General features: G+C 40.0%; 3 protein-coding genes across 6 annotated transcripts in view; 1 reads left to right on the top strand and 2 right to left on the bottom strand.

Annotated features, from left to right (window-relative positions):
- The window catches only part of apc2 (APC regulator of WNT signaling pathway 2), a 40,255-nt gene extending 32,329 nt beyond the window's left edge, over window positions 1-7,926 (top strand). Inside the window, exon 14 of the mRNA XM_031756189.2 lies at window positions 32-7,926. Within this exon, the coding sequence (XP_031612049.1) occupies window positions 32-5,543 (5,512 nt within the window). The 3' untranslated portion in view covers window positions 5,544-7,926. The remainder of the gene's footprint in view (window positions 1-31) is intronic.
- Window positions 7,927-9,042: 1,116 nt separating this feature from the next.
- c15h19orf25 (chromosome 15 C19orf25 homolog) lies at window positions 9,043-12,148 on the bottom strand. Of its 2 annotated transcripts, none has more exons than XM_031756215.2 (3): window positions 11,968-12,148; window positions 11,209-11,394; window positions 9,043-9,919 (listed from the first exon to the last, which is right to left on the bottom strand). In XM_031756215.2, the coding sequence occupies exons 2-3, from the start codon at window positions 11,348-11,350 to the stop codon at window positions 9,738-9,740; spliced, it is 324 nt and encodes a 107-aa protein (XP_031612075.1). In that variant the 5' UTR covers window positions 11,351-11,394; window positions 11,968-12,148; the 3' UTR covers window positions 9,043-9,737. The 2 variants fall into 2 exon arrangements, with proteins under 2 accessions (XP_031612075.1, XP_031612072.1); XM_031756212.2 differs by having other exon boundaries at window positions 11,975-12,148.
- Window positions 12,149-14,735: 2,587 nt separating this feature from the next.
- Window positions 14,736-23,769, bottom strand: reep6 (receptor accessory protein 6). 3 transcript variants are annotated; one of them, XM_039598606.1, is made up of 6 exons: window positions 23,681-23,769; window positions 19,227-19,320; window positions 18,675-18,813; window positions 18,291-18,459; window positions 18,060-18,202; window positions 14,736-15,041 (listed from the first exon to the last, which is right to left on the bottom strand). In XM_039598606.1, exons 1-6 carry the CDS (start codon window positions 23,745-23,747, stop codon window positions 15,030-15,032), a joined length of 624 nt encoding a protein of 207 aa, XP_039454540.1. In that variant the 5' UTR covers window positions 23,748-23,769; the 3' UTR covers window positions 14,736-15,029. The 3 variants fall into 3 exon arrangements, with proteins under 3 accessions (XP_039454540.1, XP_039454539.1, XP_039454541.1); XM_039598605.1 differs by lacking the exon at window positions 23,681-23,769 and adding an exon at window positions 22,968-23,156; XM_039598607.1 differs by lacking the exon at window positions 23,681-23,769 and adding an exon at window positions 20,087-20,210.
- Window positions 23,770-24,267: the final 498 nt, after the last annotated feature.

Genomic DNA, 24,267 nt, shown 5'->3' with positions numbered 1-24,267 from the left:
CCTTCTCCATCCTTTCTTTCTTTCTTTGCAGGCAAATCCTCAGGGACCACAACTGCCTCCAGACTCTGCTGCAGCACCTGCGCTCCCACAGTCTGACTATAGTTAGCAATGCCTGCGGGACTCTTTGGAACCTTTCGGCCAGAAGCCCAAAAGACCAGGAGCTGCTGTGGGACCTCGGGGCAGTTAGCATGCTGCGCAATCTTATCCACTCCAAGCACAAGATGATAGCCATGGGCAGCGCTGCAGCTTTAAGGAACCTCCTAACCAATCGACCGCTTAAATATAAGGACACTGCAGTTGTATCCCCCGGGTCTTGCATGCCCTCACTCTACATGAGGAAGCAGAAAGCTCTGGAGGCAGAGTTGGATGCCAAACATCTCGCAGAGACCTTTGATACTCTTGAAAAACAGAGCCCCAAACACCTGACCCTCAACAAGCCACTGCGTTACATCGAGAGTTTGGCAAAGGATTACGCATCTGATTCCGGTTGTTTTGATGATGATGAGGCTCCAAACATCTCAAGTAGCCTGGACACTGGGAGTTTCTCCATGCTGTCCATGTTTCTCACCAACTCTAACCTCCTGCAAAACCAGCTACGCAAGAGGGATAGTGAGCCTGAGAGAGATGTAGACCCGCCTCAGATTGTCGAGAAGAAACATGCTCCTCCTGATGATGTGGTCTCTGCTGCTGCAGAGAAGCTAGCAAAAAAGATCACCAACACAGTTGCCAAGATTGACAGGTTAGTGGAGGACATCACCATGCACACATCATCTGAGGACAGTTTAAGCCTAAGCTCTGAGGACCACCTGGCAGACTGGCCTTATGGACTGGATGAACTCAATGAAGCCCGGGCAAAGTCATGTTCCCCCTGCCGTCTCTCTGATACAAGCAGTTTAGCCCACAGGGAGCGGCTCAGCAGAGCCCATGCCCTCTTGCGCCTCAAAACTGCCCATACTAGTGTATCAACAGATAGTCTGAACAGCGGCAGCACCAGTGATGGATACTGCGGAAGCAAAGACCAGATGCGCCCTGCACCAAAAGCTCTAATGATGCAACAGCAACGACCCAATCAACTCGACCTGAAGGTGGCTCATCAAGAGTATATTAATGTAGGACCTGCTGCCCTGATTGAGAGTAACCAGCAAGAAATTCCAGAGAGAGATTCTGCTGAAAACAAAAATGGAAAAGTTCTAGAGCTCAGCAATGCAAACACAGAAAAGAACCAAGATCCACCTGTACAAACACCAGTTAGTGCATCCACTAAAGTGTCCTCTGATGTCAGCATGACTTCAATTAAACTGTCTCCTACTTATCAACAGGTCCCTCTCATTCAGAGTGTAGCCAAATTTGGTGTAGCAAAGACTGCTATCAATGTCCAGGCTGCCCAAGCAATGAGGCGGCAAGCATGGGTACCTACTGTGATGACAGGAGGGAGTATTGCGAAATTTTCTCCAATAACTTCAACCAGAAGCCCAACCATTGGAACGATGGAGACAGTCCAGAAATATTCTGTGGAAAATACCCCAATCTGCTTCTCTCGCTGTAGCTCGCTGTCCTCCCTCTCCTCAGGTGATGGAGCTCTGGATGGGCAAAGTGAAAATGAACTGGAAAGTGACTCATCATTAGAAATAATTGAAGTGGAAGATGGAGAAATGGTGAAGAGAGTCGAAGAGGATGAAACCTTGGAGGATCTGAGTGACAGTCAACTGCTAATGACTGATTCAAAAACCTTCCCAAGCAAAGAGACAAATCCCATTGAGATCCCCTGTCCAGCCAAAAGGGAAAAAGTGTTCCTAAGAGGAGCTTCCCCTGCCATAATTGAAGACAGATCACCCTCTAGTTCATCTGAGAACTACATCCATGAGACACCCCTGGTAATGAGTCGCTGTAGCTCGGTCAGTTCACTGGGTAGCTTTGAGTCTCCTTCCATTGCCAGCTCAATTCAGAGTGATCCATGCAGTGAAATGATTGATGGAACAATAAGCCCTAGTGATCTTCCTGATAGCCCAGGGCAAACCATGCCTCCCAGTCGAAGCAAAACTCCATGTTGTGTTGAGCCCAATGGGCCAGAAACACAGGTGACGGGAATAGCAGGGCAATGGGAAAGCAGTCTGCGGAAGTTCATGGAGATTGCAGACTCTAAGGAGAGGTTTAACCTTCCTCCTGATTTGGACACAATGATCTACTTTACTGTGGAAAAACCCACTGAGAACTTCTCTTGTGCGTCCAGTTTAAGTGCTCTACCTCTACACGAGCACTACATACAGAAAGATGTAGAGCTTAAATTAACTCCCCTGCTCCAGCAAAACGACAACCCTGAGGAGGATGAGCAAGGACCTGACAATGGGGAGCGATACAGTGAGGGCAATTCAGATGATGACATAGAAATCTTAAAGGAATGCATCAACTCAGCAATGCCATCAAAGTTGAGAAAAGTAAAACCTTGCCTGATGACCACGATCCCTCCTCATATTCTGAATTCCCAGGCCCGAAAACCAATTCATCTTCCAGTTTACATGATGCTCCCAAATGGCAAAACCCAAATGTGTCCCGGGAGAAGAATTGTCATCCCTCAAAAAGACTTAAAATTTGATGATTCATCTTTTACTGATTCAGCAGAAGGAACACCTGTCAACTTCTCAAGCACGACATCTTTGAGTGATGAAACACTGCAATATCCAGTGAGGGAGAGGGGGGCTAAAGACTGCACAGCTAAAGGTATGAACAAACAGAACGATGAGGCAAAGAGGATTGAAGACTTGAGAATATTCTCACATTTCCACAAACCCAACCGGATGAACTACTCACCTGAGATACAAATAAGCAGAACAACCAGACATGTCGTTCCCACTCAGAAGGTGCTGATGCAGAGCAAAGAGGTAGCTGATAGAGTGGCAAACCAAAAAAATCGTGAACAGTCTCCTAATCAGCAAAGAAGGAGACAAGATCAAGGCCCCATCAGAAAACTGGAACTGCCTGTCATTAAGCAAAACACAGAAAGTAACATCAATATAGGTTCACAAAAAGGAAATACAATGTACCGACAAACAACACACTCTTCAGAGGACAGCAACAGCTTCTATGACAATGACAATGAAGTCATAAATCGAAAACATATCAGAGAACCATGCAAAAGCAATCTTTCCCGAAGCATGACAAATATTGGCCGGTCAGATAATTCCCAAGCAAAGTCCAGAGGGTTTCACAGGATAAAACAGAATCTGATAAAAGATGAATCAATGGCTTGTTACTCACTCAGCTCCTCTCTCAGTTCACTGAGTGATGCTGAATATGATGATCATAAATCAAAAGCCCAACAAATATGGTACAAGAACAGACAAAATAAAGCAGTGAACATAGTACAGCAAACAAAGCCAGTGAACATTCACTGCCAATATGAAGAGCAAAGCTCGCCAAGTTCTGTCAGCATGGATTCAGAGGACGATCTCCTTCAAAAGTGCATAACATCTGCCATGCCCAAACAGAGAAGGAAGTTGGCTGCCAGGAAAAAGAAAGCAGAAAATACTCAGAAACAAAAACACAAGGTTTCTGGTGGGTGGGACATGGATGAGGAAATAGATAGTGATGACATGGCATGGGATAAAGAGTCAGACCTCAATAGTGTTGAATGGAGAGCCATACAAGAAGGTGCTAACTGTGTGGTCACTGGACTACAAGCTTCAAAGTCTCAAGACCCGTCCTCTGAAGAAACTGAGTCAGTCTTATCATTCATGTCAACATCCAGCTTTACACCCAAAGAAAGAAAGTTTGCTAAGGACAAAAAGGCAAATAAACCTTTAGACTTTGCACAGCGCAAGCCAGTTCCAAACTTACCAGTGGTTTTCAGAGGCAGGACAGTCATTTATACACCGAAAAAAGAGATGGCTCCATCACAAAGACCACCTCCCAGAAAAGTACCAACCAAAACAGATGCTCCAAAGAATCCAAACCTAGCGCAGCACAGATCAAAGAGCCTTCACCGGCTAGGCCACCCCCAGGATATGGAACTGTCTTTGCCAAAGAGGAGCTCTACCCCACCTCCAAGAATACCAAAAAGTTCATCTTCTGGATCATCACAGAGCTCAACACCATCCAAACAGTCACAGAAGAAGATAACTTCTCCAGCTCAGACTAATAAATCCATCCAGAAAAAGAATGCTACACCAGCTAGTAGCCCACCAGCTACTAGTCCTCCTGAAAGAAAAGGACGCTCTCCTGTTGTGAATCAAAATGAGAAATCCCCACCACCTAAAACTCAGAAGTCTCCTGTCCGAATTCCTTTCATGCAAAATTCTGTCAGGCAACCCAGACCATTGTCCCCACTGGTAACAAACCAAACAACTGGTAGACAAACAAACCAGGTCAATGGGAAAAGGGTGGTACCAGCCAATCGGTTTGATCTCGTTAGGATGACTTCTGTCCATTCAAGTGGCAGTGAGTCTGATCGCAATGGATTCTTGAGACAGCTAACTTTCATTAAGGAATCAAAGACCATGTTGAGACGTGACAGCTCTGCTCGCAATGCAGCAGGATCTCAGAATGGATCACCTCGCAGAGCAGTTCCTGGAGCTTCAGCTGTCTTCTTGTGCTCATCCCGATGTCAGGAACTTAAGGCTGCTGTGCAACCCCCAAGAAGGGTGCAAGTAAAAGATCCAGATCAAAAACAACAAATCCACAGGCCAAACACTGGCCTTCAGAAGCAGACAACAACTCTATCAAGAGCAACATCCAGTGAAAGGGACCTATCTTCAAGACGCCCAGCTAGGAGAACAAGCTCTGAAAGTCCCTGCAGGGTGGCTCAGCGAAATGGACCTGGAAGAGTTTCTGGACTCAGGCAGCAGCAAGACAAGGACACCTTTAAACGTCATGCCTCATCACCAAGCATAAACATACTGAGCCGAGTAACCAGTCGTTCTTCCCTCCGCTCCTCTTCATCTGATTCAAGTGGGAGAGCGAAGAGTGAGGATGATACCAAGAAGAAAGGGCACAGGTCCGGATCTCGACTAAAAGATGGAGTTACCTGGAGGAGGATCAGGGATGAAGATGTACCTCAAATCTTGAAGAGTACTCTGCCAGCAAATGCATTACCTCTGGTGCCTTCTCCTGATGGAGAAAAGCCAAAGCCACCAGCTCTTCCAGGAAAACTGCCAACCATTCTACTTGCATCCCGCAAGACAAGTGATGCAACCGTCCAGACAGAAGATTTATCAAATAACAAGACCAACTCAAGTACCTCACCTACAGTCGAAACAGCTCCAGTTATCTCTGAGGAAGTAGCAAGACTGGCCCTCCTCAGAAAGATTAGTGCCACCTCTGGGAGTAACCTACAGGAAGGAGATTCAGAAGGCTCTCTGAGGAGCACCGTCTCCACTGGAACAGCAGATAGCCACATGGGCGGAGCTGTGACTTTCCGACAGGGATCCCCCAGCAAGGCTGCACGAGTCACTCCATTTAATTACATCCCCAGCCCCATGACATGCTGTCTACAAGACAGCCAGAACCAAGTAGGGACAATAATTGAGAAGTCAGGGGAAAAAAAGTGAGTCATGGTGTATTTGGTGGATTATTGGTTGATACAGATGACTCAGCACTCAGATGGACAGATGAGGAGTGTGCTGGTCCCTATACCTCGGGTATTGACCCTTATTTAAACCATTCACTGGAATCAAATTTTTCTCTGAGCAATTGATTATGGCTTCCTTCTACCATTCATACAAAGTTGGATGTATGCATTGAGGCAAGTCCGACCTGAACAAACCACCAATAACTGTCAGTTATTGCACTTCTAAGGAAAATCTCACATGAAGAGAACGTGCATTTTTGTACTCCTTTTTTTTGTATTTGTAGAATAATCATTGCCTAGTAGAAATTAGAAATTTCAGCACGTATATCATCAGTCTCTTGGACACAATCGATTTAAAAGACCAATATTATGCAAACTTTTGAATGATCACTTGGTTGGACTTCTACATAAAAAGGTTCAAACTGTGGCAGACTGTTGACAGACTCTTACTGACATAAATACACTAACATGTAAAGTATTTTTTACATAAATACATCATCGCTTGGAGTCCTCCTTCCGTGCTCAGCTGAATATGATGTTAGCCTTTCCTGTTACATACAGAGCCCAGTAGGTTTTCCACATTTCCGAGGAAACCAATTGCTCAAATGCACTTTTTCCCCCAAATCGCTGTCCTATATCAATATTACACTTGTACTTCTGTGAATTTTCCTATTTTATTAATTTCCTGATGTGTGTATACACTTTGTGGATGTTTTTTGAAAACTCAACGCATTGTTGTCTTTTCAAAGGCATCCTTTATAATGCGTTAAATGATAAAAATGTAACTAGTACAAAACTGAAAAATCTGGATACCAAAATGAAAGTGAAAATGAATATGTTGAGGTTTTGGGCGTGATTGCTTGATATTACAATATGAATATACAAGGTGTGATCAAAAAGTTCTTTTTAAAAAGGTCCAAAAAGAAATCACAAACCTTACCTGATTTACAATTGGTCAGTCTCACATTCATGGTCATCAGTGCAGCTGCATTGAATCATTTTCAGTGCAGCTGCTATTTTTTCTCTCTATAGAAGTCCTGCTTTTTGATGCACAACAGTTCAAGTCATTTCCACTGAATGCTCTCCTTCAGACACGTCAGTCTCATCAAGTGCACGAGGACAGGACTTCCACATAATCATTTAAATAAAGCCACATTAGACGCTATCTGGACATGCCCAAAAAGATGAGCTTGGACAGAAAATCAGAAGTGTAAATCGGAATGAATTTCTTGGTCCTATTCTCAGAACTTCTTGTTCACACCATAAAAATCCACCAAACATATTTTTGTCCAGTCTTGCACAACAGCTATGCCACACATTTTCAGATTTTGTTGACATGAACACAAAGGTGATAATTATGTTTATTTCAAGTGAAATGTTGGTTAGTCTTCCTAAAAGTTTGTCCATTTGCTTAGAGGGGCAAAATATAAGAACTATCCATTATGACCTTGACAGTAAACAATATCATTAACACCTTTCTGACAATCTATTAGCATCATAAAAGCAGACATCATGCCGCAGCTGTCGAGTCAGATTGCACATGTGTTTAGTGAATGTGTGAATGTATATTGCTATACAAAACTTTTGCTGTACAGCAATGAAATCTAGCAGTTTAAATTGAGCATAAAACAGTTCTACTCTGTCATTTGAAAATTGCAATGACCCAAACATGCAGAAATATTACAGCATCTTCCACAGAAAGCATTATAGCATCAGCAGATTCTGAACGATTTCACTCTTTCCAGTTCTCTTAATGTGTCTTAATCAGTATTGTAAATATGCAGATATACTACAGCTCCATGGTGGGTAGAAGAGCCTTGGTGTCACTCCCTGACAGCATGCTAATATATTCACTGACTGTATACACACACCTGTTAACATTGTGGACACTGAATAATATTCAGTGTTAATATACTCTCCAAAGCCCGACAACAGCGTTACCTGCCATCTGTATTGTTGTGCTGCAAAAACCTATAAAGATATAAGCTGTCAGCATAGATGAGCAAAGCGACTCCATGCCTCTGACGTTGTGTTTGCTACTAGATTCAGGTACTGTTTGCTATTTCACTGATGGTCGGGCTTTGAGTGGACAGACGTGCGTTCTCACAGAAGTCATCTTCTGGAAGTCTTTATAATGTGTTAATATCTGCTTAACTGTATTGCTGTAAAAGTAGTGATAGGTGGAAAGTACAAAGACGATGAATATTCTCTGTAATTGTACCATCACTCTTTCATGTGTGCCCACTGAGCTGAATGGGATGAAAGTTAGTCTACATTAAGGGGCCGGTAATTTGAAAAAACATAATTCCTTACTGTATTCTCAAAGCATGTTTCAATAAAACCCAAGAAGTTTTCGAATGCAATCCTTTTAAGTCCCAACACCCATTTAAAGTTTTAAAAGTGATTCATTCAGAAATCTATCTCTTGAATGTCAAACACCACTGGATTTTGTGCAAAGCTCTGGAAAAAATAACCGAAAACATCTGCAGAACATTGCGCACATGAAAGTCACACAGAAGAGTGTTTTTGGGGAGCAGCTAAGAGGTGCAGCTGTTTGCTACTTTATCACTTAGCCAACCAGAAAAATTAGATGAAAATGAAAAACCTATTAAATCATTAGCTTAACATATTCCCCATGAAAAAGCATAGAAAAGTCACAATACATCAGTAAGATGTGAAAAATGCTTTTATGATGTAGACCTAACATCTGATCTGAGCTTTCCTAACCAGAGAAAAATATTCAAACATAATGATTAAAATATTTCTGAACATCCAGTGAAAACCTTTTGAGCTTGTAACTATAGACCTGAGAGGAAACTAGCTGAGTGTTTGACACTCAAAAGACAGACTTAGGGTGCAGAATCACATTAGCAGCCCCATCCAGACTGAATGAGGTGTGAACAAGATGAGCAGGGAGACAAATACCATCTCAGTCTCTGCTGGTGCCTTGTTTATGCGTGACTGGAGACAAGTTTAATGCAGGTCTGAACCTAAATGTGAACTTGGGCGAAGTATCGTGAGCGTGAACAAGGCTCCAGAGGTATCATGGTAGCGTGCAAAACAGACGTTTGTCATTTTAAATGTCTTCATTCAATAAAAAGTGATGTGTTTCCTTAAACCACTGTGTCGACTTTCTTTCCACTCAGGGGTGTCCACACCGCCCAAGTCATAACAAGTCGTAATTTGCTTTGCCCAAATGTCAGGTTTCACTGGTTAGTGTGTCTTTATAGCTGGTAGAAGCTTTCTTATACGGATTTCACTTTATTTGGACCCAACACCAAATTGTTCTGGTAAAGTGCTGCCCTCTGGTGATGGCAGTTTTATTGCATACAAAATGTAACTTTAAAAACAAAAATCTCCCAAATTATGTATTAAAAAAGTATGGCTACACTGTGAAAAAGTTCACACTGTGAAAAGCAACCAATTTCCAAATATGACAAAAAGCTTAATGCGTTTTATAAAAAAAATAACTGAGCAAATGATATTCAAACAACAGCTTCTTTATAAAATTGACTTTCAAAATCAAATCTCAAACATTGAAATACATCATCTCTAAATACAACCATTTAATTTTTTTGGAATTTAAGCCTTAATGACCTACAGGAACCCTTAGAAACAACAAACTGTCAGTAAAAACAAACAAAGTTGTTAGTTTGACCATGACTCAAAGTAAATGTAATTTGGGCAACAATTCTTAAGACAAGGTGCTTTCTTGCTTTCTTTAAGATACCGATTAACCAAACAACTCTGATCATTTATTTTTATCTTTACAATATGTAATCTGGCACTTTTGCTTGATCCATTACATCAACATTTATTTCAATCTCAGTTAACATACACCTGGAAAAATGTGAAAGATTAAACTGCTACATGACAGACATTAACTATACGAATTATAATTTAGTAATGATTGACATCAAACTCTTCCTGTTGCTTCACATATAAAGCTTTGCTCAGCATCAGACTTATTGTGAAGTAGTCTTGATCTCCAACAATCCTTAGGTATACAAAATCGTGTACTTCTGCTCTAGGGTTAGAGGTCAGCTAGAGCTGTGTGCCTGACGCAGTGGCACCAGCGCAGGTTTGTGCCGAGCCAGTGAGTTTGAGAAGACTTCAGTGAAACTGAGCCAGACCATGAATGACAAGGAGAGTCTGTCCAACAGGAAAGGACAAATCAGAGTTGTTGACTTTTGATTTCTTCCACCTCTCTGTCTGCCTGTTCTCCTGCTGCTTTCAGCTCTTCCCTCTGCTGTACCAGCCGGTCCCGAACCTCCTGCAGCTCCTTGTTCAACTCCAGATATCGACGACACTGCTGGAACCGTAGCTCCACCTCGCTGTCTGCGGGACGGGGCACGTCTGAGGAGGAAAGAGAGTAAACCAGGAGATTACGACCAGTTTGTAAATTTCTTGCTTCAAACTATATCTGATGCTGCTGCTTTATAGCAGATTTACAGTGTCCCTGAGAGGTCAAATACCTTATGGGAAAAAAGAACAGGAAAAAAAAAAAAAAAAACAGCAAATAGAAAAACAGCACAAAAACACACTAACAGACGTTGAATAAACCAAAACAACACTGGGGGAGAGAGTAACATGACTAAACTAATAGTAAATGTGTTTCTACATTATTATGAGTCATGCAATTAGCTGTATCTTTTTCTGCTTCACAGATTAACTCTCCACTTCCTTTAAGCATGTTTCAGTCCAACCCTGCGCATGTATTGCTTTCTGTCACTTTTGCAGCCATTACATCACGTTATTGTCTCCCCAAAATCACTTCCATTGTGTTTTGTTAGTTCTGTTTTTTATACTTCCATTTGTGTTTTATTCAACTTCTGTTGTGTTTAGTTTTTTTACGACTACTTTCATTTTGTTCTTACCTCTTGAAGCTCTTTGCTGAACTAAGAATTATCTGTCATATTCCACTTACAGAACTGTGCATCAGAACTTAATAAAGGGTGCCCATGCTGCTACCTTGGAGAAACTTGGAAACCATTTCAATGGTCGTCAAACCACTTTGTTTTTTGCCTTTATTACATAGTGAAGAGAGAGGCGAGGACAAGCTGCAAAGGGTTGTGGGTCAGACTCAAACCCAGCCACTGTATGTGGCTGCTTGCTCGCCCACTGAGCCAAAGTGGCACCCCGTCAAACCGCGTTTTTAATTGATACATACTGAAGTGTCAAAACTGGTCATCAAGTGTACAGAGGAGAATGTCAAATGTCATCAGAAGCTGTTGCCACATTGTTACCTTGCAGAGAATAGGAGTTTCTGGTAGTTTTGCTTGGCTTGGAGGTTATCAATTAAGTTTAAATCAATTAAGTCGATTAAAACACAAAAGAGTAGACCACAACCTCACACCACCCTACTTCAAATATGCTGAACTATTCAAAAATAATATAAAAAGGTTTACTTTGTGTTTTTTTCCCTGACAAAGAAGCTTCTTACAATGCCCTGTGAAATTAAAATTTCTGCCTCTTATATTCATCAGTCAGTCGTGATATGTAAGAAGTGACTGTGACTTCTGACATGCTGCTTTAATGAAAGATACCAAACTCGCTCTTTCTCTGTCCCTCCTTCCAAGTCCTCCCAGTTTTAAAAGTTGCCACTTACTATCATCCCCACCCTATACACGTCTCTGTGGAGTCACCTTGTCCAGTCTTTTCTAGGATGCTGAAGATCGGGTCATCAGGAGCAGCTCTGTCGAGGTCTTCCAGGATCTGGTCCACGGTCGGGGGCTCAGGACGGCTGGGCAGCACCATCCGCTTCTTACTTTTAGAGCCAATATTCATTCTCCTAAAGTTTGAACTCCAGCTCCTTCGAATGCGACACAAACCTGACCCAGGTTAACAGAGTTTATTTAATGAGGTCCAAATCTGCTTCTCGTGTTCAACAGCAATTTTATCACTATCTATTACTGTTTGCCTTTAAGCTCCATTTAGAATACATTCATTTTGTACGTATTTAGGTCTTGAACATAAAGTCTCATAAAATCTCCTCTGGATTTCTAAAAAGGTGGAGGATCGTTGGTGAAATAAAAAACAATTTTAAATATATTTCTAAACTGCTGTGTTCTTGTTCGTCAATTCGGCTTAAAGCAAGTCATTCAAGAATTATCTAAATCATAAGAGTGTACTTTATGAACTTCATCCATTCCTTACTCTTAATATAGCCGAACACAGCAATGCTAGCGGCTAGCCTAATCACTGTGAAAATGACTTGCAGCAAATTGTAGAAATAGTAAAAAACTGTAATTAACCGGTGGAATATTTTGAAGCCGAATTTTGGAAAACGTTCTGAAGATTGCTGAGAATTATTTTTAACTACGACACATGCAATTATTTTAGCTGGATAGAGGTTCTATATTATTTCGGAATCTATGAAATAAGGGTTCGTAGCTGATGCACACCAATTACCAGTTTGTCCTGGCCGGTGAAACCCTGCAGTGCGTCTCGACAGTCGTTCCGTATCCTCACTGTTCGTTAACCCGGACTAAGGAGTAGAAAAAACAAGCTAATTCTGCTGATAACACGGCTAACATTAGCAAACAAACTTAAACCTACGGCACGTCAGTACGCCGCCTGCCACGTCAGCACGTCGGACGCATCCCATGAAACCGTCAGAGGCTAAAAACTCTTCTTAATTTTATCAGAATTTTGATACCAGAGTCACCATAAATCGTATGTAAAATTAATTCTATGTCACAAACATTTTCCAGCAAGTCATTAAAGCCATTAAAATTGTCCTTTTAAGAATGAATTTGAAAATAACGTAACAATACACGAACTGAAGAAAAGACCAGATCAAGAATCAGAGCTTGAATAATGAAATCACTTCATTTCAGGTGTAGCATATCCCATTTGGCTTTGCTCACCGTTTGCATTTTGTTTTTTAAATATGGGACGTTGCACAATTTCTCCCAGTATACCTTTGTAGTAAAATATGTTGTATTTTTATATAGTATTTTTAATATATGGATTCTAGTATATTTTAATACCAGAATCCATATATATAAATCACCAAAATATAAATAACCTGTCACTAGCACCTATCTGTCGAGTACCAGTGATATCTGTGATATGTGAGGTGAGATGTCTGCACAGGTTCCAAAGGAAAGGATTATGTACCCAATCACAGCCTGCTGTGACTCTGCTGTACCAGCACTTCAGAGAAGTTTGTTTCCTCAGGCTGTGAGATGAGTCATCCTCCACACTTCACCATGAGAAAAAGCTTTATTTTTGTGCCTTATATAAATTCATTTATTTATTTGTTTTGTTGGGGAGATTTAAATCTCAAAATCTTGAATCTAATTTACCAAAAAAAGCATAATATATTGTAACATATGTAATATATTACATAAGCAGCACAGCTAATGAAAAATGAATGCAAAGCACCCATATTTATTCAGAAATATCCAGTTATGAAAATGCCACAGCAGCATCTTCACACTGCAGACGACCACAAACCACATGAGTAAATAAATAATAAATAAATGAGCAACATATGTAAAATGTATTCTCTTATGACTGGAACAGTACCTCCTGATATGCAACCTCCTAAATGAGGAATCCAACCATGATGGGATGGACATATTTTATCTTCACTGAGAAGGAGTTCTCATGTTGTTCACCTTCATACATGTGCTATAATTATATATGAACATCAACTAAACCAGCAGTTGTTCAACACATTTGCTGAAAAATGTCAGAAACTGTGTAATTGTTGCACATTCCTTTTCTTTTGATAGAAGCCAATCAGTAAATCTGCTCGTTTGCAAAGAGCCCTTTATAGTTTTTCCTGCATGCTTGGTAGGAGCAGGCGAGGAGAGTTGTGTTAAGTAAACAGTAATCTTAATGTCATCATTAGCAGGGATGGGCAAGATTTTCAGATATTTGTAAAGACTTTGATAGGAAAACCTGAATGTTTTGTTTTTATCTTAAAATACTGTATGTAATTTCCCTTTGTTTCAAGGATGTAATGTACCAGAAGGTGGCAGTAATGCACATAGAAACAATGTGTGGACAATATTTCAAAAATCAAAACAGAAGGTGCTATAAGCTGAAGCATGTGTGACACAGTGAGATTAGATTTTACTGTATGATCAGGAGAAACATGCAAAGCCAAGTACAGAGCCAACTGCAGCTGTTACAAAGTCCAGTGTGCAACTACTTACATAACAAATGATAAAAAACAGGTCAAGTGCAAACTCCATCAGGTAAGCATGCCACAGTCTAACACAACAATGTGCAACCATGTTAACACATTAGAGAAGCAGTTTAGCTGAATGGTGAAAATTGAATTATTCTGCACAATTCTCAGTGGATCTCATTTCCAGCTTCATGACTCTGAGCTTAGCTTAGAATAGCACAAACACATTCATTTATCTCATTTATCTCAAAAAGGAACAGGTCTACTACTCTAGTATACCTGTTTACCGTGATTATACAGTATTATGCAGGAACACATGACGTATTTCTTTGCACCCAAAGAATGCGACTATGAGCTTTTGTTCACTTCATTACTAGAATACTGTCCATTTTTGCCTTGTTATAGTCATGATACACCTTAATAACAGATCACCCTGGCAACACAAAAATTAGTCATTTATTCTATAAGAAGAAGAAAGAAGCTACCCATCTAAAGTCAAACTAGTCAGAGCACAGAGCGAGTCACGAACACAGATAATTGGAATTCTTGGGCGCCAAAAAAAAAAAAGCAGTGTGGCAAGCGTTGTGCTAAACAGCAGGTCCTGCAATTAAGACAAAACAGAAATCATTTCTGCTGAAGCCAGTTCATTCAAGTATTTGGAAAAAGTTTAAGTGCAGATGATGGAAAAAGTCTTTAGCTGCCCGGGTCTGAAAAAAAAAGACCACATCTGCAAAGACTTTGACAGACTGAGCTAAAGAGTCCAGCCAGCTAACAGTCCCATAGTTGTGCTGCAAAAGTAGAATTCCCACAAACTTAGGTCAGACCAGCCACTTAATTTTAATTCATAAAGAATCCTTAAATGTAAGGTGAACTTTTAACTTATTCTTATGAAGTGTGGATGTGAGCTTGATTTAATTTAGCAGACATTTAGATTCTGGGTCTTCTATCCGAATCAGGACAATAGAAACAAGTAAAATCCAGGGCAACAATACAGCTTCTGTGAGTTATTTATAATCCAGATTCAGGAGGTTTGCATAGAAAAAATTTAATAATTTAAAAAAAACAAAAAAAACAAAGAACAGCATTGTTCCCAGAAATCTTGAATATAAACAAAGAAGTAAAAAAGATGTTTTCAGATTTTAGCTTTTCACAATGTCCTGCTGCACAACTATAACATGATTTTTTTTTTTTTTTTTTTTTTTTAAAAGGAAATCAGTCTCTTTGACAGAGGTAACAATCCTGTTGAAATCTGTCAGGATGATGAGGAAAAACCCTCTTTCCCTCCTTTTCTTCCTCACCAAGGCTCCTCCTCTTCCTCTGCTGCTATCTAAAGAACTGAATAAACAGCAAAGAAACACAGTGTCATTTATTATTTTACCGGTTTGTGATTTTCTGCTTCTTTTTTAACTTGTCAAGTAAAGTCCTACCATAATTATTACATTAATTAGAAGCATAGACAAAGAAAGTATTTATTATGGTGTGCTTAACCTTTCATCACACAAACTAAATCCTGTTACTTGGTTATTTAAAGTGACTGAGTGTTTATTTGCTTCCTTTTCATGTTCATCTCCTTAAAGTATAGTTATAGTTAAAAAAAAAAAGAACTGATTGAACGATTGAACTGATTGAATAAGTTCAGTTACAATTACAGGCCGTATTTAATCCCCCCACCTCTCCTCAAGTTAACTTTTTACTCTCCAGCTCAGTTGTAGAAACTGTTCGAACAGAACACAAATATCTGGACGTGAAGTTTGACTTTCAGAAAATATTTTAAAAAGAAAGTTATTTATCATGAGAAAAAAAAGCCTCTGTATTATTTTGATTTGTTATTGTGAGTAACTTACCATCAGTCTACACTGAGTTCATCCTGATGAGCAGACATATAACAGACACAACCGAAGGTTAGAAACAAAAAACATTAAAATGGGAAGGGAATTATTTGGGGGGGGGGTTCTGTTCCTAAAACAACCTCATGGATTAATTTGAATACTGGATTTAATCTCTGAATGTAGAGTTGTGGTCAGAAGTTTACACTCATCATGTGCATGAATGTCATGGACACTTGATTTGGGACGTTTTAATGTTTTGCACTAATCCACACATGGTCAGAAGAATACATAAATGAACACAACTGAAACACAAATGAACTCTACCAATTCTGCCAAGAAGAGTGGTTAAATATCTGGTCAAAGCTTGCTGATGGATACCAAAAGTGTCTGGTCCAGGTTAGGGATGGGTACCAGTATCGTTCTGACATAAACGGCAGTAACCAGACCGAAAAGCAGCGCACATTTCTGCGCTTTTTCTTTCCTGAGATGTCATATACTTTGGATTCTAGCTAATCATTTTACCTTTCCAAGGATAGTAGGCGGGCCCAGGTACGTACGTTCTTTTAGAGCAGAGCTACAGATTAAAAATGCCCAAGGCCAAGCGGTCAAAAGTCTGGCTGTACTTCACAGCAAAAGATGCAAACTCTGCAACAAGTGCTTTAAGCTGATACTGTGCAAAGGAGGTAACACCTCGAATCTGATGAAACACCTGGCGACGCATAGCGTTTTTTTAAAAGCCGAGAAATGCACCGTATTTGATAGCTTGCTGTGAGACCTCACACCGTGCACATCTACTGTGGGTGTGGTGCCTGTTATTGGACCCGGAGTTAGCAACATCCCCCAAGAACCTGAAGAGGAGAGTCCTGGCCCCTAGCCCTGCCAGTGTAGCAGAAATGATGACGGATGATGATGGCAGCAGCAGCCGTTCTTCTCTGCGTGAGTAGCTTAGCCGTATAGCTCCAGAGAAGGCTAATATGATCTTTTTGCAAACACCCCCCCCCCCCAAAAAAAACAGCTAAACATGAGAGGATTTAGGACAAAGTTTGTGTTTTCCATTGTTTAAGCACCGGTTCCAACCACAGGAGGTGTGTTGTATCAACAGAAAAGGCTAACTTGGTTATCATTTTGCAGAAAAAAAGAGACTGCTAAAAATAAAAACATGAGAGGTTTTTGGACAAAGTTTGTGTTCTCCATTCTTTAAGCACCTGTTCGAGCACCATTTAAGCACCGGCACCGTTTCAAAAGTACCGGTTTGGCACCGGTATCGGATAAAACCTAAACGATACCCATCCCCAGTCCAGGTGCAACTTGATAATGGACATCAGTTCAAAGTGCATCCAGTTCTTGTTTTTTTTTTTTTTTTTCAAGTTTTTAAACATGCAAGGTGTACAGTTATTCCAGCAATTCAAAGAAATCTTGAAAAGCCCCAAATACTATGAGATTCATGCAGATGATGCCAATGATGAGTGTGCGTAAAGTTTCTGCCACCATGGTATGTTGATACACATCCAACCCACATGTTCTGCTTTGGTGTAGGTAGTGTGAAAGCAGAGCTGTTCCAATTGGTAAGACTGTGTAATTCTGGACACACTTTCAAATAAAAAAAATAATAGTAAATTTGATTTTCTAAACATATTTATCTCATACTGGGCCTTTAGTTCACCCTCTGGTCCTGATCTTTACTCTGACCCAATGTTGAAAACTACTAAGCAGATCATTTTCTAGTGCTTCTGTTTCTTCTAGACCACTAAGAGCAGCAGGTAAAGTTGAGGAGGGAGTATTAGAAGGTCTGTTCAGGTCTTCACACCTAGGATAAAGTATCCTGTCTGTTTTAGCTTCAAACCATTAAAAGCACTGCTGGTCTACATGCTTCACACCACATTCACTGTCTGTACAACACTGAGCTACTTTTTAACACTTAACCAGCTGACTTACCAAACTGGTTAACCCAGGAAAGGCTGGAACAGGTAACAAGATAGCTGTATTAGCAAAAGATCAGCGTTTATTGCTCATCTCCTATATGAACACATAAACACTTGATGTAGATGAAGGACAGGTCTGTTCCAGCATCAACTGTGAGTCCACTTTACCCAAACACAAGCAACAAAATCATAACTGGAGTCCACTTAACAGCCACAGGTGTCATTAATAACCGTGGATTTCTGTAAGTTATGTGGACAACTTTTAAAGATGATAAAATAAAACAAATCAGCTGACCTTTTCATCAGAGCCACTTGATCTAAACAATGCTTGATTGCTTTGAACGCCAAATACTGATCCGCTACATAAACAGTGTTAGTGGGATTCTATATTGAAGGGACTGCTGATCAGTTTTCCCAGTTAGGTTACTGACAGTAAAGAGAGATGCTACAAGGCTTACTAAATGAGAACACATCACTCAGCAGCCTGTAGAGAGGACATAAACCAGCAGACTGCAAATTTCCAAGTTGCAGTAAGCTGCTTTCACTGATATAGTTCAAGGTGGACAGACTGAGTAAAGGGTGAAAACGTGTATTTTACATACTCTTCTTTCTTCGTTCATCTCTGATGGACCAACTTTAGCTGTGGATGTTTCTCCTGATGTACTTGGTAAACTTTTAGCTTCAGACTGAGCAACAGGTGGCGATGGTGTGATCACAGCTTTGTTCTTCACCAGAGTGGTCAGGACTAAGGAGGGAGAAGAACGAGAGAGAAAGTACATACATATTTAAATCTTCTGTAAAAGGCCCTAGCGGTGGTCCTGGGCCAGTTATACCTTCTCTGGTGAGGTTCTCGGCAGCACTCATGGCCTTCCCACTGAGGTCACTGACCATGTTGTCCACCGTGGCCTCATGGCGAAGGAAGGCAGGCCGAACCACTTTGTTGTAGATAATCTGTGAGCCATTCCAGGACACTGGGGCCATGCACCACAGTAAGAAGAGACACTGGAACCACATAAGAAGGAGATTACTGGAATCACTAAAACCTTTTACCTGATCTCAATTCTAGTATGATGGTCATAGTCCTTCAAAAAAAAAGGTAGTAGTTGATATAAATGCAGTATTGCTTCTATAATTCAGCCTAAAAGAAGCATTTTGTTCTTCAGGGTGCTCCATAAAAGGGTCTAGCACATATCATTGGTTCCTAAATGTTTTCTCACCTTAAAAGCGTAGTAAAATGGGAACCAGTAGAGGAAAATATCAGAGAAGAACTCGCCCAGACTGAAGACACCGTACACCACCCAGTAGGTCAACCATTTTGTGTCATCTTCTTTGCACGGGCTTTCGATGGCTTTGACTCTGCACAAAGTTGGAATATTGTAAAAGAGCTGAGAAATATGTTGATCCTTCAAATATGATAAAGACATCTGTGCCTCTGCACCAGTAACACGACTATTTGCTTTAGTCACTGAACCTTATTACAGATATAAATATCATGAACTTTAACAATAAAATCAGTCACAATTTCAATGATGTCACCTCCAAATTATCCAGACAAAGTCATCTTTATCAATATCAGTAAATATATACTGTTGAAAAGATTGATATATGCCAAAAATGTCACAAAAAGATAATAATACTGAGAAAACTCAGAGTGTATTGTAGGCACAGTTGTTATACTGTCCTATGAGACTGCCACGTGGATCCACTGAGTATGACTTCCTACCACAACGAGGAAAAGAAAATAGAAAAAATGAGAAATAAAAACTTACGAATAATAAGCTGGATAAACAAAACCAATCAGGTTGCAGAGGAGGGAGGCACCATATCCGTACACCAGGTAGAGTCCGGTCAGCGAGACGGCACCTGGATGAAGACACAGATGTTTTGTTTTCTATGTACTGCTGCTATTTAGTAATATGTCTGGAATACAAACACTGAGAAATGTGTCTTTCAAATATTTAAAGCAGTTATACTCTACTTTCTTTTACTCTCTTAAGTAACATTTCCTGTAAATCACAATGCATAAGTGGGGTGTATGAGTGGACAAGCCTCGACTTCCACAAACTTTTTTGCAGTTAACAGTTTTACAAGTAAGTGTTCAAATCTATTTCATTAGACTGCATTGCAAAAAACAGCCAGTTTAACACAGACTCGACCAATTTGGAACCAAAATCATGCAGAAGAAAGTGTTTCCTGCGAAAGACTTCTTACTGACCAGCAATGTAGACATGGACGAAAGAACAGGGCCATAGCATTAAAAGATATGCTTGATATGCATGCTCCCCACAGAAAGGCACCAGACCGCATTCAAACTCAGGACTTCTTCTATCTAAGAGGCAGCAATGCGATCTGTGCTTCCACCTTAATGTACATTTCCATATATTTCATAGCCTTCCATAACTTACAATGAAGAAAGGTAATGTCCATCATGAACAGGAAGTAAAACCTGTTTCATTATCCGTGTAAGACAGAAATAACAAGGTATATTCTCTGCACAGTGTGCCCGGGCTCACAGGCCAACAATGTGGACGTTTCACCCAAATATCAAAACAAATCTGAACAACAAGCAAAATTTCACTGATTGTCTGACAGCCAGACGGACAGGAAGTACTGTAAAAAAGTGTCCTACCTCTGATCAGCTTATGTTGCTGTTCACACATGGAGGCGGCGCTGCTCTGCTGCCTGTCTCTGTGGATAATCAGCTTTAACGTCAAGGCTCAGAGCGGGAGACAGCGAGCACCAGGCACCACGCTGACATCATGTCCTGCTTAATGTGCTACAAATCCACTGCACCAGCATCAACGTGCTCTCAATACACTGCTGTTCCCTGCTCACTGTGTTCACACAGACCTGAGAGCCCTTTTTAAGACTACCAACAAAATACACTGTTTGATCTGTATTTATTTTTAGAAAACAACAAAACTTTCTTGTAAAAATGTCGACAATATTTATAAAACAATATAATGTGCAAGAGCTTCAGGAATTCAGCAGGAAAGGCAGAAGTAGAGTAAAGTGATGGTTCTCTTCCCATTTTCTGTTAACACTGAACACACTGCTGTGATGTTTGAATAACCTTTACTGAACTGACCGTAGACAAATCAAGTATGGAGGTTTTGCCTTTAAGATTTTATGGCAGAAACGTTTTTTATTTCGACCTGAACAATGAACTCCTGAACCCACAGAGGTTTTCTTTGTCAGAGCTGGATGGAAAAGCCATTTTTATGGTAAATGGACTGCTTCTTAGAAAGCACTTTTCTACTCTATTCGCGCACTCAAAGCGCTTTACACAACTTATACATTCACCCATTCACACAAGCACTTTTTTTCATAGCTGGTTCTAAGTGCTTACTATCTAACATTCACACACATTCATACTCCAATCCATGCATCGGAGAGCAACATGGGGTTAATATTTGGCATGCAGACTGGGATTGAACCACCTTCCAGTTACCTGCTCTACCACCTGAGCTACACTCACCCCCATTTTCAGTTAGCTAATTTGGATGATTTGCCTTTTAGAAATGAAGATGAAGTAACATGGTGTAAACTAATTAAAATTCTTGAAATCAGAAACCCAACAAGACCTTTGTTGGGGTGGCTGTGGCTCAGGCGGTAGAGCAGATCAACTACTGATTGGAAGGTTGGTGGTTTGATTCCTGGCTTCCCCAGTCTGCATGCCAAATATCCTTGGGCAATCCATGCGTTCATTGGAGTGTGAATGTTTATTATTTGCACTTAAACCCCAAATAATTACATATCAAGAGCAGCCTGAGAGTCTGTGTAACTCTTCCAAGGCTGAAAATTTCAACCTTCCACCAAAGGAATTGAGTCCCGGGATCAAGAAGGATATTTGATCTGAATTCGTTTGTGATGTTTTCTTGAGAACATTTTCTGTTAGGTCCACACAGGACTAGCCTCTAAATGGCTAACGTGTTGTGACCATGTTAGGGACCACATGGTCTAGGAAACAACTGACACTAAAGATATAAAATAAAGTCAAAAGAAAGAATCCTGTTAACAACCTTAGCTTCTGTTACCCTCTTGATATCCAAAAGATTACCAAAAATGTTTTTTATTTTTTATTTTTTGTATAGCTTTGTTTTTAAATTGGTGAAAACATTTTAAAATCTGTGACATTTCAAATGAAGTCTTGTGTATTTTGCTGTAACAGAATTTCTTTTAAAATATTCTCCATTTGTTGTTGCAAACATGTGAAACTTTGATTTAAAGGGGACTGGATGAGTTGCCAGTGTGGGTAGGATAATTCTTTTGATTGTTTCTAAGCAGTTATAATTCTCTTATTTCACCTGTCATTGTTTAACGTTGCCCTTTATGCTTATGAAATTATGCGTCATTATAAACAATGACTGGTGTCCTATCAGAGTTTGTTTTGGTTTTTTTGTCTGAACTTAGCCAAAATGTGACAGAGAAATTAATTAAAGGTGGAAAAAATACAGCTTTAGTTCCACACAAGATACTAGCCCCAGTTTCAGTTTTTCCAATTTCATTGTACTATTGTACCATATATGACTGTGCAATAACAATAAAGAGTTATCTTTAAGAGACAGAGAGTTATTCAAGGTTACAGCTGCAGAAAGCTTTTGGGACTACCGCAGGTTTCTTTGAACCACATTAGTGTTTGTGGATATTTACCCATTCAGAGTGAAGGATTCCTGGTATGAAGCCTACACAGATGTGCTTGTGTGTCCTTCACAAAACCAACAGTCTATACATCGCCAATTAAGCCATTTTTTTAGGTACAAAGCTGACTATTTGAAAACTGGATCAGAACAGGAAAGAAGTGATAGCGGGTTACAACAGTGAGGAAGAAATGTGATAAAGATTATGTTTAACCTTTAAAAAGCATGAGAAGTTCAGACAGTGGCTATAGGACAGCTTCTTTGTTTTTGACACTTGGTTTCACTTCATTTTATGACTGGTCTTCTGTGCGGCAGGCAAAAAGTTACACATAAGCTGAGCGTAGGACCAGCATCAAACTGGGGTAAAACCAGTCCTTTAAAGCTGCTAACATAGTTGATCCAAGAACTAAAACATAAGAAGATATAAAGAGACTTCTGCCCATCACTGCTTAGTCAGAGAAAGTACTAAACAGAAGTCTTTCAGCTCAGGGTGATACATGTCCTATCAAAGAACTGGACACAATGAAGCAGGCACTGCCACAAAACCAGGAGCTTAATGATCCTAAAACCCCGAAGGGCCGCAGAGCCAGTTCATCTGAGTTCAATATGACAAAATATTTATTAGTGCAGAGGATTAACTGCAGAATAAATGAAGCAGAAAACCTCCTGAACATTTCCAGCTTCCTATTGTGGACGGCAGCTGATCACAGAAGGATTAACTGAATCCTCTTCAGGTTTCCACTGGCCTGCAACAAGCTTTATACAAATCAACTACATCTAGAACGAGAGCAGAATGATCCAGAAGTAGCCATGTACACAAAGCAGGCAAGTTGGGAAAAAAATAATTCTAGAAGATTAAATCACACGTACCAAGAGCAATGACCTTCTTCTTGATCCCAGTTTTCTCCTCCATTTTTCCCAGAATATCTGTCACCACATTTTTCTCATTTAGAAACTTTTCAGCTCGGTCTTTGATAGAGCTGATAATATTCAGCAGGCCCATTTTCCTCAATCTGGTCCTCAGACCACAGAGAAGTCGGAGGACAACAGCCTGCGGTGAGTCCGGTGCCGAGTTTAATCCTCTAACAACCACAATCTGCTATAATGAGGAGGAGGAGGAGGAGCACGCAAGGAGGTATTGAGAAGTTCTTTTTATAAATATTTTCATTTATTAAAGACAGAGTAAAAAGTGAAGAAGCTATATACATGATATATATCAGCTAGGCTTTACACAGCTTTATAGCTCAGCCACTGATCAGTCAATTATTATCAATGACTGTGCAACACTTTTGTACAGGTTAGAGCAATTTAAAATACTTTAGAGAGGAGTGACAAAAGTCTATTGTAAAAAGAATAAAGTCCAAAGCACACAGGTTACAACAGCTATTTAAGTGTAATAAAAAGTGTAATAAACATGATAGGTTTTCTGTATATATGATCCATGACAAAGGTTTGAAGGGAATTTAATACTCTTACCTGATGTTTTTCAAGAAAACTCACATTTCCTGATAAAAAGGTGGCATTATTCCTTTATGCAAGTCAGTTTTCCATATATCAAAGATAAAAACAAATTAAATAGTTACCTGATTTAAAATGGACTCTTCTCCCTTTGAGGGTCATTTTGTTCTTGCATATTTGGAGTACCTTCATTTCTATTCCTTTAAAAAATGCAGTTCTAAAAAAGTTTGAAAGTGACTGTCATGTGAAAATGGCCAGCTTTATATCAATAATAATAATAAAGAAGAATGAAATGAAGAAAAAGGATGCCTCACCGGTTGGAGGCATCACTTCCTGAAAAATGAGCGAGACTACTGGATAAAATTCTTCACTTTCTCTCTTTTTGGGGGATTTTTTTTTTTTTTTTTTTTTGTCAAGTCATCTATATTTGATAACAGCATAATAAAAGGGGAAATTCTATTTTTTGTGTGTCACCCCAATGTTTTTAGTGGTCCCCATATAGCCACCCTTTTAAAAAAAATTCTGGCGGCGCCCCTGTCGGGTACAAATTTTAGTGTCCGTAAAGATGCGCAGGAACGACGGAAGTTTAAGCTTCCTTCAGAATGGCCCAGGACAAAGAGTACATACATGCTACAAGTTGTGTTTTGTGTTAAAACCCTCACTGTATTGTTTTTATTATTGTTTAATTATTATTTTTTTCTTTTCTATTATT

This window comes from Oreochromis aureus, linkage group 15 (genome assembly GCF_013358895.1).
Source record: "Oreochromis aureus strain Israel breed Guangdong linkage group 15, ZZ_aureus, whole genome shotgun sequence".
NCBI classification, from domain to species: domain Eukaryota; kingdom Metazoa; phylum Chordata; class Actinopteri; order Cichliformes; family Cichlidae; genus Oreochromis; species Oreochromis aureus.
This window is presented reverse-complemented; position numbering and strand designations above follow the sequence as displayed.